This window comes from Heptranchias perlo, chromosome 4, assembly GCF_035084215.1.
Source record: "Heptranchias perlo isolate sHepPer1 chromosome 4, sHepPer1.hap1, whole genome shotgun sequence".
Taxonomy (NCBI): Eukaryota; Metazoa; Chordata; class Chondrichthyes; order Hexanchiformes; family Hexanchidae; genus Heptranchias; species Heptranchias perlo.
In genome coordinates, this window is record NC_090328.1 from 74,541,034 (window position 1) to 74,560,221 (window position 19,188).

The 19,188-nt window shown below is 44.2% G+C and overlaps 1 protein-coding gene across 1 annotated transcript in view; it reads right to left on the reverse strand.

Moving 5' to 3' along the window:
- frmd3 (FERM domain containing 3) overlaps window positions 1–19,188 on the reverse strand; it is a 241,215-nt gene that overhangs the window by 63,558 nt on the left and 158,469 nt on the right. The window contains exons 9-10 of the mRNA XM_067982208.1: window positions 17,291–17,354; window positions 8,442–8,530 (exon numbers count right to left, since the gene is read on the reverse strand). Coding sequence (XP_067838309.1) covers window positions 8,442–8,530; window positions 17,291–17,354 — 153 coding nt within the window. The remainder of the gene's footprint in view (window positions 1–8,441; window positions 8,531–17,290; window positions 17,355–19,188) is intronic.

The window sequence follows — 19,188 nt, forward strand, 5'->3', positions numbered from 1 at the left end:
AGGGGATTCTATAGTTAGGGGAACAGACAGGCGTTTCTGCGGCCGCAGACGTGATTCCAGGATGGTATGTTGCCTCCCTGCTGCCAGGGTCAAGGACGTCACTGAGCGGCTGCAGAACATTCTGGGGGGGGGGGGGGGGGGAGGCTGAACAGCCAGAGGTCTTGATCCATATCGGTACCAACGACATAGGTGGAAAGAGGGATGAGGTCATGCAGGCAGATCTTAAGGAGTTAGGAAAGAGATTAAGAAGCAGGATCTCAAAAGGTAGTAATCTCCAGATTACTCCCAGTGCCATGCGCTAGTGAGTATAGAAATAGGAGGATAGAGCAGATAAATGTGTGAATGGAGAGATGGTGCAGGAGGGGGGGCTTAGATTTCTGGGGCATTGGGACCAATTCTGGGGAAGGTGGGACCTATACAGGCCAGACAGGTTGCATCTCAATGGAGCTGGGACCAATGTCCTCGCGGGGAGGTTCGCTAGTGCTGTGGGGGGGGTTAAACTAATTTGGCAGGGGGGGGTGGGCATCAGGATGTAGCACTGGAAAGGAGAAACAAGGGGCATAAAGGATCGGGAGAGAAAGATTGCACTAGAGTAAGTAATAGTGCAATATTAGGTGGGATCAGACTAAGAGAGAATACAAGATAGGGTTACAGTGCATGTGTGTAAATGCACAAAGGGTGGTAAACAAGGTTGGCGAGCTGCAGGCGCAAATAGCCACATGGGAATACGATGTTGTGGCGATAATGGAGGCCTGGCTCAAAAAAGGGCAGAATTAGGTACTAAATATTCCTGGATATAAGGTGTTCAGGAAAGATAGGGAAGGAAAGAAAGGAGAGGGGGTTGGCAGTATTGATTAAGGAGAATATTGCAGTACTGGACAAAGAGGATGTCCTGGAGGGGTCAAGGACAGAATCTATTTGGTTCGAGTTAAGAAATAAAAGAGATGCCATTGCACTACTGGGTGTATTCTATAGGCCACCAACTAGTGGGAAGGATACAGAGGAGCAAATTTGCAGGGAAATTACAGAGAGGTGCAAAAGTCATAGAGTAGTGAAAACTGGGGACTTCACCTATCCTAATATAGTAAACAATTTTACAACACCAAGTTATAGTCCAGCAATTTTATTTTAAATTCACAAGCTTTCGGAGGCTTCCTCCTTCGTCAGGTGAACGATGTGAAAATGAAATCCTCGAAATGAAATCGCATTTATAATTCACAGAACAATGCTTGGTGATTACAGACAGTTTTTTCAACTGCCCGTTGCCAAGGCAATCAGTGTGCAGACAGACAGGTGTTACCTGCCAGGTCTCAGAATATACAAATCACCAAAAAAAACAACAAACAAAAAAAAACAGAGATAGAGAGGTAGAAACATAGAAAAGACAGCAACTGACCTGTTACATTAAAAACAGATAACATTTGTTTGCTGGTGGGGTAACGTGTAGCGTGACATGAACCCAAGATCCCGGTTGAGGCCGTCCTCATGGGTGCGGAACTTGGCTATCAATTTCTGCTCGACGATTTTGCGTTGTCGTGTGTCTCGAAGGCCGCCTTGGAGTACGCTTACCCGAAGGTCGGTGGATGAATGTCCATGACTGCTGAAGTGTTCTCCGACTGGGAGGGAACCCTCCTGTTTGGCGATTGTTGCGCGGTGTCCGTTCATCCGTTGTCGCAGCGTCTGCATGGTCTCGCCAATGTACCATGCTCTGGGGCATCCTTTCCTGCAACGTATGAGGTAGACAACGTTGGCCGAGTCACAGGAGTATGAACCATGCACCTGGTGGGTGGTGTCCTCTCGTGTGATGGTGGTATCTGTGTCGATGATCTGGCATGTCTTGCAGAGGTTACCGTGGCAGGGTTGTGTGGTGTCGTGGACGCTGTTCTCTTGAAAGCTAGGTAATTTGCTGCGAACGATGGTCTGTTTGAGGTTGGGTGGCTGTTTAAAGGCGAGTAGTGGAGGTGTGGGGATGGCCATAGCGAGGTGTTTGTCCTCATTGATGACATGTTGAAGGCTGCGGAGAACATGGCGTAGTTTCTCCGCTCCGGGGAAGTACTGGACGACAAAGGGTACTCTGTTGGTTGCGTCCCGTGTTAGTCTCCTGAGGAGGTCTATGCGATTTTTTGCTGTGGCCCATCGGAACTGTCGATCGATGAGTCGAGCGTCATATCCCGTTCTTACTAGGGCGTCTTTCAGCGTCCACATCATATCCTAATATAGACTGGGATAGTAATAATATAAGGGGCAAAGAAGGAGAGGAATTTTTGAAATGTGTTCAGGATAACTTTCTTAACCAGTTCGTTTCCGGCCCAATGAGAAAGGAGGCGTTGCTGGACTAGGTTCTAGGGAATCAGGCAGGCCAAGTGAAGCAAGTGTCAATGGGGGAGGACTTAGGGAACAGCGATCATAGGTTTAGAATAGCTATGGAAAAGGACACAGGCCACTCTAAAGTAAAAATACTTAATTGGACGAGGGCGAATTTCAATGGGATGAGAGCAGATCTGATCCGGGTAAATTGGAATCAAAAATTGGCAGGCAGAACTGTAATTGAATAGTGGGCGGCCTTTAAAGAGATGGTTCGGGTACAGCCCAGCCACATTCCCACAAAGCAGAAAGGTAGGGCAACTAAAGCCAGAGCTCCCTGGATGATAAAAGAGATAGTGAGTAAGATGAAACGGAAAAAAGGGGCGTATGACAGATATCATGGTGAGAACCAGGTAGAATGTAGAAAGTTCAGAGGGGAAGTGAAAAAGGAAATAAGAGGGACAAAGAGAGAGTATGAGAATAGACTGGCGTCCAACATAAAAGGGAATCCAAAAGTCTTCGACAGGCATGTAAACAGTAAACGGGTAGTAGGAGGAGGGGTGGGGCCGATTAGGTACCGTAAAGGAGATCTACTCATGGAGGCAGAGGGGATGGCTGACGTACTAAAGAGTACTTTGCATCAGTCTTTACCAAGGAAGAAGATGCTGCCAGAGTCTCAGTAAAAGGAAGAAAAAGTTGAGATACTGGATGGGCTAAAAATTGATAAAGAGGAGGTACTAGAAAGGCTAACTGTACTTAAAGTAGATAAGTTACCCGGTCCGGATGGGGTGCATCCCAGGTTGCTGAGGGAAGTAAGAGAGGAAATTGCGGAGGTACTGGCCATAATCTTCCAAACATCCGTTGTTGTGGGGGTGGCGTCGGGGACTGGAGAATTGCAAATATTACACCCTTGTTCAAAAAAGGGAGTAAGGATAAAACCAGCAACTACAGGCCAGTCAATTTAACCTCAGTGGTGGGGAAACTTTTAGAAACGATAATCCGGGATAGAATTAACAGTCACTTGGATGAGTGTGGATTGATTAGGGAAAGCCAGCACGGATTTGTTAAAAGCAAATCATGTTTAACTAACCTAATAGAGTTTTTGATGAGGTAAGAGAGGGTAGATGAGGGCAATGCAGTTGATGTGTATATGGACTTTCAAAAGGCATTTGATAAAGTGCCGCATGGTAGGCTTATCATCAAGATTGCGGCCCAAGGAATAAACGAGGCAGTAGCAACATGGATACAGAATTGGCTAAAGGACAGGAAACAGAGAGTAGTGGTGAACGGTTGTTTTTCAGACTGGAGGGAAGTATACAGTGGTGTTCTCCAGGGGTCAGTGCTGGGACCACTGCTTTTCTTGATATATATATTAATGACTTGGACTTGGGCACAATTTCAAAATTTACAGATGACACAAAACTGGGAAGGGTAGTAAACAGTGAGAAGGATAGTGATGGATTTCAGGAGGATACAGACAGGCGAGTGGCATGGGCGGACACGTGGCAGATGAAATTTAACTCAGAAAAATGCGAAGTGATACATTTTGGTAGGAAGAACAAAGAGAGGCAATATAATCTAGAGGGCACAACTCTAAAAGGTGTACAGGAACAGAGAGATCTGAGGGTATATGTGCACAAATCGTTGAAGGTGGCAGGGCAGGTTGAGAAAGTGGTTAAAAAAGCATATGGGATCCTGGGCTTTATAAATAGAGGCACAGAGTACAAAAGTATGGAAGTCATGATGAACCTTTATAAAACACTGGTTCAGCCACAACTGGAGTATTGTGTCCAATTCTGGGCACCACACTTTAGGAAAGATGTGAAGGCCTTAGAGAGACTGCAGAAGAGATTTACTAGAATGATTCCAGGGATGAGGGACTTTAGTTACGTGGATGGACTGGAGAAGCTGGGGTTGTTCTCCTTGGAACAGAGAAGGTTGCGAGGAGATTTGATAGAGGTATTCAAAATCATGAAAGGTCGAGACAGAGTAGATAGAGAGAAATTGTTCCCATTGGCGGAAGGGTCAAGAACCAGAGGGCATAGATTTAAGGTGATTGGCAAAAGAACCAAAGATGACATGAGGAAAAACTTTTTTTTTTACACACCGAGTGATTAGGATTTGGAATGCACTGCCTGAGGGAGAGGTGGAGGCAGATTCAATCACGGCCTTCAAAAGGGAACTGGATAAGTACTTGAAAGTAAAATATTTGCAGGGCTATGGGGATATGGGGATATGGTGGGGGAGTGGGACCAGCTGGATTGCTCTTGCACAGAGCCAGCGCGGACTCGATGGGCCGAATGGCCTCCTTCCGCGCTGCATTCTTTGTATGATTCTATCACGAGCAGCCAGGTAAGCCGCTGCTCTGCCGATGGGTTGCCCATTCTCCTTGTCCTTGTCCTCGTCCTCATCCTCCTCCTCCTCCTGCTGCTCAATGTTGATGGCAGAATCGGGGACATGGACTCGATAAAATTAAAATAAGTAAAGCAACAGTAATGAAGAAAATAATAGCACTAAAGAGTGATAAATCCCCAGGACCAGATGGTTTCCAGCCCAGGGCTTTAAAGGAAGTAGGTGAGCACACTGAAAGATTATAGTTAGGGCATCTGCAAAGTTCTCTAGATTCAGGAATTGTCTCTCTGGATTGGAAAATTGCACATGTCACTCCACTTTTTAAGAAAGGAGAGAGAGGGAAACCAGAGAATTATAGACCAGTTAGCCTAACATCTGTTGTGGGGAAAATGCTGGAGTCTATAATTAAGGATAGGGTGACTGAACACCTCGAGAATTTTCAGTTAATCAGAGAGAGCCAGCATGAAAGGTAGGTCGTGCCTGACAAACCTGATTGAATTTTTTGAAGAGGTGACTAAAGTAGTGGACAGGGGAATGTCAATGGATGTTATTTATATGGACTTCCAGAAGGCATTTAATAACGTCCCACATAAGAGGCTGTTAGCTAAGATAGAAGCCCATGGAATCGAGGGAAAAGTACGGACTTGGTTAGGAAGTTGGCTGAGCGAAAGGTGACAGAGAGTAGGGATAATGGGTAGGTACTCACGTTGGCAGGATGTGACTAGTGGAGTCCCGCAGGGATCGGTCTTGGGGCCTCAATTATTCACAATATTTATTAACGACTTAGATGAAGGCATAGAAAGTCTCATACCTAAGTTTGCCGATGACACAAAGATTGGTGGCATTGTAAGCAGTGTAGATGAGAACATAAAATTACAAAGCGATATTGATAGATTAGGTGAATGGGCAAAATTGTAGCAAATGGAATTCAATGTAGACAAATGTGAGGTCATCCACTTTGGATCAAAAAAGGATAGAACAGGGTACTTTCTAAATGGTAAAAAGTTAAAAACAGTGGATGTCCAAAGGGACTTAGGAGTTCAGGTACATAGATCATTGAAGTGTCATGAACAGGTGCAGAAAATAATCAATAAGGCTAATGGAATGCTGGCCTTTATATCTAGAGGACTAGAGTACAAGGGGGTAGAAGTTATGCTGCAGCTATACAAAATCCTGGTTAGACCGCACCTGGAGTACTGTGAGCAGTTCTGGGCACCGCACCTTCGGAAGGACATATTGGCCTTGGAGCGAGTGCAGCGTAGGTTTACTAGAATGATACCTGGACTTCAAGGGTTAAGTTACGAGGAGAGATTACACAAATTGGGGTTGTATTCTCTGGAGTTTCGAAGGCTAAGGGGTGATCTGATCGAAGTTTATAAGATATTAAGGGGAACGGATAGGGTGGATAGAGAGAAACTATTTCCACTGGTTGGGGATTCTGGGAGTAGGGGACACAGTCTAAAAATTAGAACCAGACCTTTCAGGAACGAGATTAGAAAACTTTCTACACACAAAGGGTGGTAGAAGTTTGGAACTCTTTTCCGCAAACGGCAATTGATACTAGCTCAATTGCTAAATTTAAATCTGAGATAGATAGCTTTTTGGCAATCAAAGGTATTAAGGGATATGGGCCAAAGGCGGGTATATGTAGTTAGATCACAGATCAGCCATGATCTTATCAAATGGCGGAGCAGGCACGAGGGGCTGAATGGCCTACTCCCGTTCCTATGTTCCTATGTTCAGATGTGGATGCTGGATGTGGGCATGGGGCCTCATCCACCGGTAACCCTCTCTGCGATGTTGTGCAGATGCAACAGACGACTATAATTCTACCCACTCTCGCTGATGCGTATTGAAGCGCTCCCCCAGATCAATCCAGTCACCAAAATCGCATCTTGAGTAGTCCTATCATGTGTTCAATGACAGACCTGGTGGTGATATGACTCTCATTCTATTGACACTGTGCCTCGCTGATGGGGTTCCTCAGTGGTGTCATGAGCCACGTCTGCAGGGGGTATCCCTTGTCTCCGAGGAGCCAGCCCTTAAGTCTCTTTGGTGCGTGGAAGGGGGCTAGGATGTTGGATTCCCATAGGCTGAAGGAATCATGGCAGCTGCCAGGGAATCTGGCGCATACGTGAAGAAATCTTTTCCGGTGGTCGCAAACGAGCTGCACGTTGATCGAGTTATATCCCTTTCTGTTGATGAACAGTCCTGGGTCGTGTGGAGGTGCTCAGATTGCTACGTGTGTGCAATCAATTGCACCCTGTACATGTGGGAAGCCAGCCAGAGTGTGGAAACCCACTGCCCTCTCAGTATGGCTGTGGTCGTGCATGGTGAAGTTGATGTAGTGGGGAGCCCTGCAAATCAAACCATCGGTGCTGTCGTATGCACTTGTGGGCAGACGACTGAGAGACCCCAGCAATGTCTCCGAGGAGCCAGCCCTTAAGTCTGTTTGGTGCGCGGTGGTGCCCTGGAAGGATCTGGAGGCGAAGAAGTTGAGGGCAGTGGTCACTTTAACTGCCATGGGCAATGCAACGCCACCAGGCCCAGCCGGAAGCAGCTTTGCATGAAGGAGGCTGCAGATATCTGCCACCACCTGGCAACTCACTCTCAGCCTTCATGGGCACTGCTCCTCAGATAGGTCCAGGGAGCTCAGCCTTTGTCTGTAGACCCTCTCACGAGGATAGTGCCTCCTGGGACATCGGTCCCTCTTTTGTTCCCCTCTCTGCTCTTGAGCAGGTCCCTTTGGCGCAACTCTGTCTTGTGGAGCTGCAAGTCACGGAAGAGCATGCTGTGCCTGCCACGGATTGTGATGTGCCTCCTCCTCGGATGTACTGGAGAATGCAGCCATTGCGCCCCCATCCTGATGTTGTCAGTTTGAGGGGGTCCAAAAAGTTGGTAAATATGTGTAAATAGAACAATTCTGAGTGTGAACCAAGAATTTTCAGTTTAAACTCAAAGAACTCTCAGCCAAAAGTTTGTCTGAGAGAACTGAGTGCCCTGCTGCAATAACTCACCTTTTATCCCCATCTGTCAAACAGGGATTTAAATGGCCAAATGGCTGCCGGTTCCAACCCGCCTCCGTTTCCATGGCGTGCTTCACACAGCACAGGAAACACATCAAGGCAGCGTTGAAATCATTTCCCTGCATCAATTAAAATATAAATCACAATTCCAACAACTTTAACTAACTTGATTGATGGTTAAAATATCGTCCCGTCGACTTTAATTGCCAGCAGGATTTCCAGTTTCCTGAAGCGCGCACACACCCAGACGGGTCTGGGTCATGTGTGTTTCTCAGCGGGTTGGAGCCGGGATTCTTTCCCACTCCGGAAATCCACGATTTTGTTTGCCCCCCACCCCCAATGCACCCGGACTTCGGGGATAAAATCATGGCCAAGGTTTCAATTTTTCAGCTCACACATGCGGACGCTGAAACAAAAAGTTATGCGACAGCAATGGTACTGAAATAGCAGGAGTATCTTCATCAATGTAATATTGAACCTAAACTATTAAAACTAAATAGTACAAAACAATTTTAAATTAAAAAATTAAGCACCTCTCTTCTGCTTGCCTGGTCTTCTCTTTCCCCCATTTTATCTATTCTACATGTATGTAAAATAGATTGTATATTATAAAATTCTGTACATTTTTTTTAATTTGTAAGTAATCATGGTTAATCTAGAAAGAGGGAGGAAAAATATGGGAGCATATGTAAATAAACTGAAAAAAGACAGTTATCACATTCATCAGTTTTGCATAAAACCATCTAATTACAAACTCACTTGTAAAAAGCTTGGCTCTCCACACCACACTTCCATAGATGCTTGCAAGCAGCTGGGGTTGATGTATGGTACGTCAGCACAATTTTCTTCTGATCGTGTGAAATGAAAGAAATGATTAAACTAGTGTCTAAAAATATATATAATAAAAACAATTTAAATGTACATTTGTTTTGACCAAACTCTGTTAGATGACCGAAACTACTACCTATCACCAAACTTTCACCTTCAAGATAACCACTTTTGAGGGCACTAGCAGTCCTCTCTTAAAGTGATCATCTATCATGGGTGAGCTTAGTCAGCAGGCATCAGGAGGCTATTTGATCATGTGGGGCTGAGGGCAGCATAGCCAAGTGCGTAGTCAACCAAATATCCACACACCTGCACCCTTCAGCAGGGTCACATGTATAATGATCAGGAGTGAGATCCCTGGCTGATTATTCCAGTCCCTTGCTAACGGACTCTGAAGCCAGTTGTCGGCTCTATTATTATTGCATCTGAGAGCAACACAGACCAGTGATCCAATCCAAGACCTTCCTGACCAATATGGCTCACTACCAGGCCACATGATGCCTTTACTCAATGAGATAATGGGGAAGCCACAACCACAGGATTTTAAATACATTTTGTGGTGTTCCCTAGTTCTCAATAACTACAGCTTCAAACTTCCGATAAATTTCTGTTAGTCTGCTCGGGTAAGAAAGGAATTTTCCAGAATTCAACAAAAGTCCATTGCAGATCACATAAAATAACATTACAACAAATAACATGAAAGAATGGCACTGTCAAATTGAATAACTGGGGACCTGACCTGCTCTTTCATGACCTCCATCAACAGAGCTGTCAACCTTCTGCATTTAGTTCACAGACTCAGAGTTTTATGTAGGATTGGGTTTCCAAATTTTCTCAGGTCATCCGAGTTTCCAATTTTGAAATTCCAGGTATGCAGCGAGGTTACAGGTTGATAACTTTGAAGCCGCTATTCCTCACCCACCTAACTGGTTTCTGCAGTCGTTGCTTCCCCCGGGACCCAACGCAAATCTGCAGCCATTGTTCCCCACGGGACCTGACCTAGTGTGCAGCTCTCGCTTGACCTGACCTGAGTAAACTGTTGCTACCCATTTAATCCACTACACACTTTTTTGGGAAAATAGTTAGATAAGAAAAAATGTTACATTTAGTCCAGATCCCATTAAGGCCTCTCAAGTTTCAAATATTGCACAGAACAGTAATGTATCCATTTAGTAGATGATCTGCCTGTTTCTAAATTATGGGGTAAATTTTAATGGGGAGCCAGGAAGAGAGTGGAGGTGGGGGGATTTCCTGACAGGAAACCCGGAAACATGGGCTTCCCAGGCATCGTTACGATTTTGACAAAAGGATGTCTTTTGATTTTTTCCAGTAGGTTTCCCACCCAACAGCCAGCCAGATTGACAGGCTAGCTATCAGTCGGACGGGAGAGCAGCCAGGGAGCGAATGCCAGAAGGTAAATCTTAGATCAAAGTGGGGGGGGGGGGGGGTCAGTCAACAGGGGCTCAGTCATGGGGGGGGTCAGACATTGGGGGTGGGGTCGAGCTCGTGGGGGGGGTGAGAGCTCGTGGGGGGGGGGGGGTGGGAGGGGTCGGAGCAGGTGGGAGGTGGGGGGGTTGGAACTGGTTGTGGGGGGTTAGGTTCCGAAGTCGTTGGGCGGGGGGGGGGGGGCTTGGGTTCCAAACTCGTTGGGGGGGTGCCTGGGTTCCAAACTCGTTGGGGTTGGGGGGTGTGGTTCCGCACTCATGGCGGGGGAGGGGTTCTGAACTCGTGGGGGGTTGGGGGGGCGGGGGGGGCGGAGATCGTGCGGGGGTAGGGTCGGAGATCGTGCGGGGGTAGGGTCGGAGATCGTGCGGGGTTTGTCAGACATGGGGGGGGGGGGGGTGTCAAAGATCATGGAAGTGGGGAGTGCGGTCGTCAATCGCGTGCGTGGGATCGCGGCAGGTGAGCTTGTTGTGCTGGGGAGAAGCACTCCTGTTCCTCCTGGCCCACAAGCAGTGCAATAATGGGCCTTGATCCAGACCTTCTTGCCTCCTCTTACATGGCAAGAATCAGAATACCCAAGAGTCCCGGCCCCCAGAAGTTAAAAATAAAAAACCTACTAAAATGGGTCCCGTAGTCTCCTTAAAAGATTTTACTGACCGACCCGTGGATTGGTCGCTTGCCCCTCTACCCGCCTCTGTTAAAACCGGAAGTGGGCAGGTTGGGGTCGGGTTTTTTTTTAACAATTTTTACCTTCCCTCCCACCCCCAACCCACCCGTTTGTGGGGTTAAAATTTACCCCAATGTCTTTGAATGATCTGGATGTTTCTAGTCATTTGTTTATTTGCATCTTCTTCCTGTATATGGAGCTGTTTATTTGCACTGCAATAATCGACTAAGCATTATGCAGGAGAAAGGGTTGAATCTGCATTTTAAAAATTCTGGGCATGTTCACTGAAAGGATTGCATGTTGTTAGGTACAACCGTCTTTTGTATGAGATATTAAACTAAGGCTCCATCTGTCCCCTCAGGTGGATGTAAAAGATCCCATGACACTATGAGTAAGAGCAGGGGAGTTCTCTCAGTGTACTGGTCAACATTTATCCCTCAACCAACACCACAAAAAACAGATTATCTGGTAACTTATCTCACTGCTGTCTGTGGGACCTTGCTGTGTGCAAATTGTCTACTGTGTTTGCCTTCATTACAACAGTCACTACATTTCAAAAGTATCTCATTGGCTATGAAGCTCTTTGGGTCATCAGGAGGACATGAAAGGTGCTATAAAAATGTAAGTTCTTTCTTTCTTTCCAGAGGACAGCTTTTTAATTTGTGTACGTAGAAAATAAGATATAAAATATATTTTTTTCCTCATGTTGAGCCTGGGACATTACTTTTTCAACAAATCTATAGCAACAACTGCCATTTATATCGTGCCTTTAACGTTGTCAAACATTCCAAGGCGCTTCACAGGAGCATAATCAGACAAAAACTGAAACTAAGCCAAAGAAGGAGACATTAGGACAGGTGACCAAATACTTGGTCAAAGATGTAGGTTTTAAAGAGGGTCTTAAAAGGAGGAGAGGTAGAGAAGCAGAGTGAATTAGGGAGGGAATTCCAGAGCTTAGAGCCTAGACAGCTGAAGGCACGGCCACCAATGTTGGGATAAAGGAAGTGGGGGATGGACAAGAGTCCAAAGTCGGAAGAATGCAGAGTTCTCGGAGGGTTATGCGGCTGGAGGAGGTTACAGAGATAGGGAGAGTTTTGAACTCGAGGATGAAAATTTAAAAATGGAGGCATTTGGGGATCGGGAGTCAGTGAATACAGGGGTGATGGGTGAATGGGACAGTGCGTGTTAGGATACAGGCAACTTACTAAATCCAACCACCATACTGTGACTGCAGAATCAGACATAATTCAGGCAGTGCACAATCAAGAACAAAGCACACCAGAGAAAGTAAAATTTACTCATGAGGATAGATTCAGCTGGCTTTGATGTCCTCCACAAATGGTAACCTGCCAGGGCTCACTGTAAAGTTTCACACATGGATAATGACCAGTTGGGTGACCAACTCTCTTCGAAATGTAATACAGTGAACATGTTTCTAGGTTCTTTCTGGGAAAACAGAAAGGTTACAGCCTCGGGGTGCCATTATCCTTCATTTATGTTTCCATCAGGTGCCAGTCAGTGGAGCCAGTGGATCGCATGGCAGCTCACAAGATTGAAGAAAAAAGTGGGTTTCTAAAGCCATTGGAACAAGGTAAGTAGGGCAGTTTAGGTTTTTAACTGCAGCTGATGGTGAAGGAACTAAGCGTTTCCCTTTAGCGGCAATCTTTAAACATAAGAGAGTCAATGTCTTCAGCTGAAAACAGTTGGAGAGAAAATTAGAGAAAAATTTGACAAAATTGCAAAAAATAACAAATGTAGAGAAAGGCAAGATAAAAAAAATAGATTTACACAGGTGAAAGTAGAATTTTAAAAAGGTAATTTTACCACATTTATGGGGGACATAAGGATGAACACTCAGAAGGAGAAATAAATAAAAAGATTTGAGTTAAAGTTGCCAAAAATAAATCATTTGGCAAGAACAGGAAGCTGCAGGTTTTCAGCTCGGCATAGTTGTCTCCTCAAGAAAGAGAGCAGCACAGAACTGCCAGTACTTGGTGTCAGTCCCTCTGCCACCAATGGAGACAGTGCCTCCCATGGATTCTTCTATCACTTCCTGGATCCCCATTTTTTAAAAAAGGACTTGAATCTCATTTTTTTTACATTTTCAATGCTGGCATCTCTGCATCAATGCTATTCTATAGCTAGTAGGCAGGAAAGCAGTTTTCCATCCCTTTTTAGTCTCAACTCAATATTTTCCCTTGCTGGGAAGACAGCGATTGGGAAATAGATGGATGCTAACCCATATCCTCCTGATCTGTGGTGTAATATGTTAAACAAGAGATGCAATATAACACACCAGAGTCCCAATTTTAAAAGATTCTACTACAAGTGCAATAAATAACTAAACAACTATTCATCAAAAATGCTGCTCATGTTCCCCCAAATATGAACTCTAGTCATTATAACACAAAGTGATTGCAATATGAATCGTTTCACTGACAGGCTGTTTACAAGATAACTGCTGCAAAGCATGTAGAGCTATTAATAGCAGCTGTCAGTGCTGATTGGCACTGATGTAATTGGTTCACTTATCTACTGCAGTCAACTTTTGAATTAACAGATGGGGTACTCTGTATAATCAGAGAATTTATTAATGTTGCTGCATAACCAAAGAGGAAAAGTCAAATTTGAAATCAATTATTGCTGTAGGTCATGGATACAAATTAAAGGCACTGAATTACAAGGAACCCTTTCTATTACTAGCAGAAGTCAATATGTAAATTAGCTACATTAAAAGCTAGCAGAATGATCATGTGGCTGCAGATTACATACAACTAGATTTGAGTAAAGTACTGAAAGTTTGTTCAATTTTAGATTTGTTCTTTTTATTTTAGTTTTGTTTTGCTTTACTAGCCCTGCACAAAGAAATTCCTGATATTTCCAGATCTAAAAGGTCACACTGTGGCTGGTGCCGGGCCAACTGATTCCCAGCAGGCGTTGAATTATATAAGTCCAAACTTTCTGCTAAGGTGCTCTGTGTATCTTTTTTTGATAAACTGTCTCAAAAATCTAAAATAATCTTTTTGTTCTGTGTCCAAAATTGCTGAGTTGGTAATGCTGCTTTAAAGATTCTCTCTGTCACACAGGGTTTAAAAAATTTCTTTTAAACTTTTGTCCCATCAGGTCACCACTACACCCAGATCATGCAGTGTTTTGGTATCTAGATTCTATGCCTTGTTCTGTGGACATCCGGATGTCTACTTTTCACACAAAAATCAAGATAATGAGAAAAATGTATCTAGTGCAAAAGTATTTGATTCCGGTGTTGCAAAATTACATCAGCTTTTTTTTCATCATTTCCCAATTTTCTCTCCTCCTTTCCTGAAGACCTAGCTCATGCTTGGGTAGGGTTCCACAGGTGACAGCTACCCTCCAATATCTGACTAAAGATGCCATTCTTTGTTTGCAAACTTGGCAGTACAGCAATGAAATTTGACTACCTGGGGCACCACACCCAAGCTTGATCCTGTCACCCGCTATATACAGCCTGCTCTGCCTCTCCCTTGATTACAACAGTAAGCAGTTGATGCTACCATCCCACATTCTACTTTCCTCACTGGCACTTCAACTTCAAACATGGCTGTGCTTTGAAGTGTGGATGTTGGGAAGCTGATCATTATTTTCAACATTACAGTGAACCATTTCAGGAGTCTGTATTGCTGACAGATACAGAAATTATCATATTAATGATTGATCCAAATCCAATTTGTTCACATCACTTGGGCAGGAGAGTCTTAAAATATGCTCCTTTTTAAAATTAAAATGCTATGAATGGAGAAATTGACTAGTTATATTCATAATAAGTAACATTTCACCAGACTGCTGCAATTGACAAATATAGTGAAATTTTTTTTATTGTGAATATAACTAGTTTTATGGTGTAAAATGTGAGCTACTCTTGTGACTACTGGCCCCAGAAACTGAGCAGTTCCAGTTGGCAATGTCATCCAGTCATGGATAAGCTGCAACTTCCAGCTAAACATTGGGAAGATCAAAGCTATCAACTTTGGCCCTGCCACAAACTCCATATCCTTGCTAATAACTTCATCTCTCTTCCCACTGTCTCAAGCTGAACCAGGCTGTTGACAACTTCAGTGCGCTACTTGACCCCTAGCTGAGCTTCTGACCCCTTTCTATGACAAAGACCACCTCCTTCCACTTCCGTAACATCGCCCACCTCTGTCCTCACTTCAGTCCAGTCCACTGCCACTGAAATCCTCATCCACGACTTTGTCATCACCAGATTCAACTATTCTAATGTTCTACAGGCCAGCCTCCCATCCTCCACTCTATAAACTTCAGCTCATCCAAAATTCTGCTACCCATATCCTATCGTGCACCAAATCCAGCTTGTCCATCACCTCTGTGCTCACCGACTTATATTGGCTCCTAGCCCCTCAAAGCCTCAAATTTAAAATTCTCATCCTTGTCTTCAAATCTCTTCATGGCCTTGTCCCTCCTTATCTCTGTAATCTACTCCAGCCCTACAATCTCCTAGAACTCTCCATACTTTTGACTTTAGGCTCTTATGCATCTCCTCTGCCTTAGCCCCACCACTGACAGTCGTGCCTTCAGTCACCTAGGCCCCATGCTCTGGAATTCACTTCCTAAACCCTATTTCCCCTCCGGATACTCTCTCTTTCTTTAGGACCCTCCTTAAAACTCACCTCTTTGACTAAGTTTTTGGCCACCCCTTCTAATATTTCCTTCTTTGGCTCTGTGTCCAATTTTTGATTACGCCTCTGAAGAGCTTTGGGATATTTTTCTACGTTAAAGATGCTCTATAAATCCAAGTCGTTGACAGCAGTGGCATGCCCTGCATGTCACAGGCAGTTACCACTACAGGGGAACTTTGTGCCCTGCTCCTTCAACAACAACTTGCATGTATATAGTGCCTTTAACATAGTAAAGTGTATCCAATTTTTAAATAATGGACAACCAAATGCCAGTTCACCTAGGCTTTACATTAATTTTGGTCAGCCATAACACTAACTTTCTGTTTTCCACTCTCAACAGCTTGCCCAATGTCTTTCCGTGTTACCTTTGTTAGTTAAGAGGCTGTTAACATTTGAGAAATGTGAAACCAGCATAATCACAAGTCAGGTGCGATTGGGCAGATTTCAACATTAACTTTCACTCCAAAAAGAACAACTGTTTCCACAGAAAACTTATCAGATCTCACTTGGAAGCATTTCTGCAAAAATTAGGTTAATAATGCCAAAAATAAAACAGAAAATATCCAATCACTGGCAAGATCCCTTCTGCAAGATGATACCTTAGCTTTTCTGTACTGCCATGGCATGCACGATGCAAATGTTATCAGACAAAGCACCATCTTCATGGTATATCTATGCCAGCATAGGGCTAAGTTTCGCTTCCAATGACAAAGTGTGCAATAGGTTAGGTTCTCAAATTGAAATGTGTACATGTTGCCTAATCAAGACTGCACCAGTTACAGTTCCATTTCTGCATGGATAGCTCAACTGAAGTTGTGATACATCTTCCTAAAATCCCTCAGGACATTTGACTTTCTGAGCCAGGACGATTCATAGAATCATAGAAAGGTTACAGCACAGAAGGACGCCATTTGGCCCATCGAGTCTGCGCCAGCTAGAGCAATCCAGCTAGTTCCTCTCCCCTGCCCTATCCCCGTAGCCCTGCAAATTTTTTACTTTCAAGCACTTATCCAGTTCCCTTTTGAAGGCCATGATTGAATCTGCCTCCACCATCCCCTCGGGCTGTGCATTCCAGATCCTAACCACTCGGTGTGTAAAAAAGTTTTTCCTCATGTCACCTTTGGTTCCTTTGCCAATCACCTCAAATCTACATCCTCTAGATCTTGACCCTTCTGCCAATGGGAACAGTTTCTCGCTATCTATTCTGTCTAGACCCTTCATGATTTTGAATACCTCTATCAAATCTCCTCGCAACCGTCCCTGTTCCAAGGAGAACAACCCAGCTTCTCCAGTCTATCCACGTAACTAAAGCTCCTCTCCCCTGGAATCATTCGAGTAAATCTCTTCTGCACCTTGTCTAAGGCCTTCACATATTTCCTAAAGTGCGGTGCCCAGAGGGCACTCACTAATCCATGTCGAGATAACCTGGACATAAACTTAGTCATTGGGTTGCTCTCTGGTCCTGAAAAGGTCATCTTGTTTCTGATGTATCTCATCAAGAAAGACTGAGGTCATGATATATTAAAAAAATGGTTTTGCAAATGCTATGAGCAGCGATTGTCTGTGCATTCAGCTTTTCTCATGGCACAGCTGTATCTATGGTTTGTTAGGAAGCACTGGTGATTAAGCAGCTTGTTAACTACTTGAAGTATGAAAATGAGTATAAGTACAGGTACACACTGATTGGTCAGTTTCTGCCAGATGACATTATTGAATTTGTGAGGCAGGAGAAAACCCCAGATGTATCTATCAGTTTGGTTGACAGAAACAGGTGGACTTTAATCATTATTCCTGAAGGAGGAAAACGTGAGCACATATTTTCAGATTCAACTTACATGAATTGATATGAAGAAGTTATTTGCAGAGTATGCTAGGAGACACACTAGCAAATTTTGTACAGGATAAGTTTATGAGCCATTGCTGGCTTTAAAGTCTTTTTAATGTTTGTCCATCTTTTTCATATTACTGTACACCAACAAAAAGTAATATCTGACCTCCTTCTGAACACCATGGGCACAGAATGTTTTCCCATCGAATTTCAATTTGCTGACATCAGACCTGGAAAAGAAAAAAGACGTGAAAAGAATGATAACACTGTTAAATTACTCAAAGATGTGTCATTCCCCTACACATGTACAATGTGAAAAATATTATCAGTTTATAGGAAATATTAGCAAATATTTCACAACCCAGATAGGAACATAGGAACAGAAGTAGGCCAGTCAGCCTCTTGAGCCTGTTCAGCCATTCAATTGGAACATGGCTGATCTGTAACATCTTGGTTCCGTAACCCTTACTATCCTTGCCTAACAAAAATCTATCAATCTCAATTTTGAAATTTTCAATTGACCTAGCGCCAACAGCCTTTTGGGGGAGAGAGTTTGAGATTTCCACTACCCTTTGAGTGAAGAAGTGATTCCTGACATCATCCCTGAACAGCCTAGCTCTAATTTTAAGGTTATGCCCCCTTGTTCTGGACTCCCTCATCAGAGGAAATAGTTTCTTTCTATCTGCCCTATCAAATCCTTAAATCATCTTAAACACCTAATTATATCACCCCTCAATCTTCTATCCTCAAGTGAATACAAGCCAAGCTTATACAACCTGCCATCATAATTTAACCCTTTTAGCCCCGGTATCATTCTGAAATTAAGTCAAGTAGTACAATACAATGATGAGTTACACTGGGATGAATTTTCCAATTGGTTATTACTGGACATAAAGTGGGTGTAATTGAATGGAAAAATAAAAAATGGGCAGAGATTGACTACATTAGATTTCCATCCAGTTAGCACCCCATTCAAATTTCCAGTTGGTTTCAGAAGTGCCTGCCAGTTATAATCTAATTATAAAACTAGACAATGACGACATAATTTAGATGTCCATGCAATTTTCTGGTGTTTACACTGATATAATGCTAAGTCATCTAACTACCCATATTTTCCCTAGATTACAACAGTGACTATGGGCAGGCGGCAGGGGGGGCGGAATTTAAAATGGAGCGGGGGACTTACCACTCCTTTCCTGCCCTGAACTGACTGACTGCAATTTTAAATTGCAGGTGGCATGGACAGCCGCCCCAAGCCATGGCGTGCTCTTTAAATATGCAGACTGGGCTCCGATTAAGTCATCGGGGCCTGATCTGCCATCTTACCTTAAGGCCTGCACGGAGAAGCAGTGGTGGCTACTCTGCCAGGCAAAACCTGCCAGGAACTGCAGCTGGGGCCATAAGAGGCCCATCAAAGTAAGATTTTAACATTTTTTCTTGGTTTCCTTGTTGGCCAAGAGAAGCAGGAGTGTTCCTCTGGTCCCCAAAAGGAAATCTTGGGCCTCCCCTGCCCCAGGTTTCCTCACCCATCCCCTGACTGGAATTCCCTTATCTTGTGCCAGGGACTGTTCCCGGCATCCTCAGGCCACCTGATTTCAAAGGCCGGGCAGCTGCATCCCACCAACTTCCTAGCTGTTTGGGTCAGGAAATCAGCATGCTAATGAGGGCCAGCTGTTAAGATCGGCCAAGTCTGCCTGCTGCCGCTCACAGATGAGCACGCCACTTGCTTTGCCACGTTCCCGTCCAAGAATTAAAATCGAGCCCTACACTTCAAAAGTACTTAATCGGCTGTGAAATGCTTTGGGACGTCCTGAAGATGTAAACGGCACCAAATAAATGCAAGTTGTTTCGTTGTTCTTTATTTCATAGGCTGCTTATGAAAGCATTCTATTTTGTTCCAGTCTTTCTTGTTTTTCTGGGCACACGCAATATGCACTTGAAAGTGTTTGCCAAAAACTTGCTCTCAGGGTTACGCCAATGCTACTCTTGAACCAGCTACGAGAAGATGAGTACGGGTGACTGGTACCCTTTTGTTTTACTTCCCTTCCTCACAGCAACAATGCT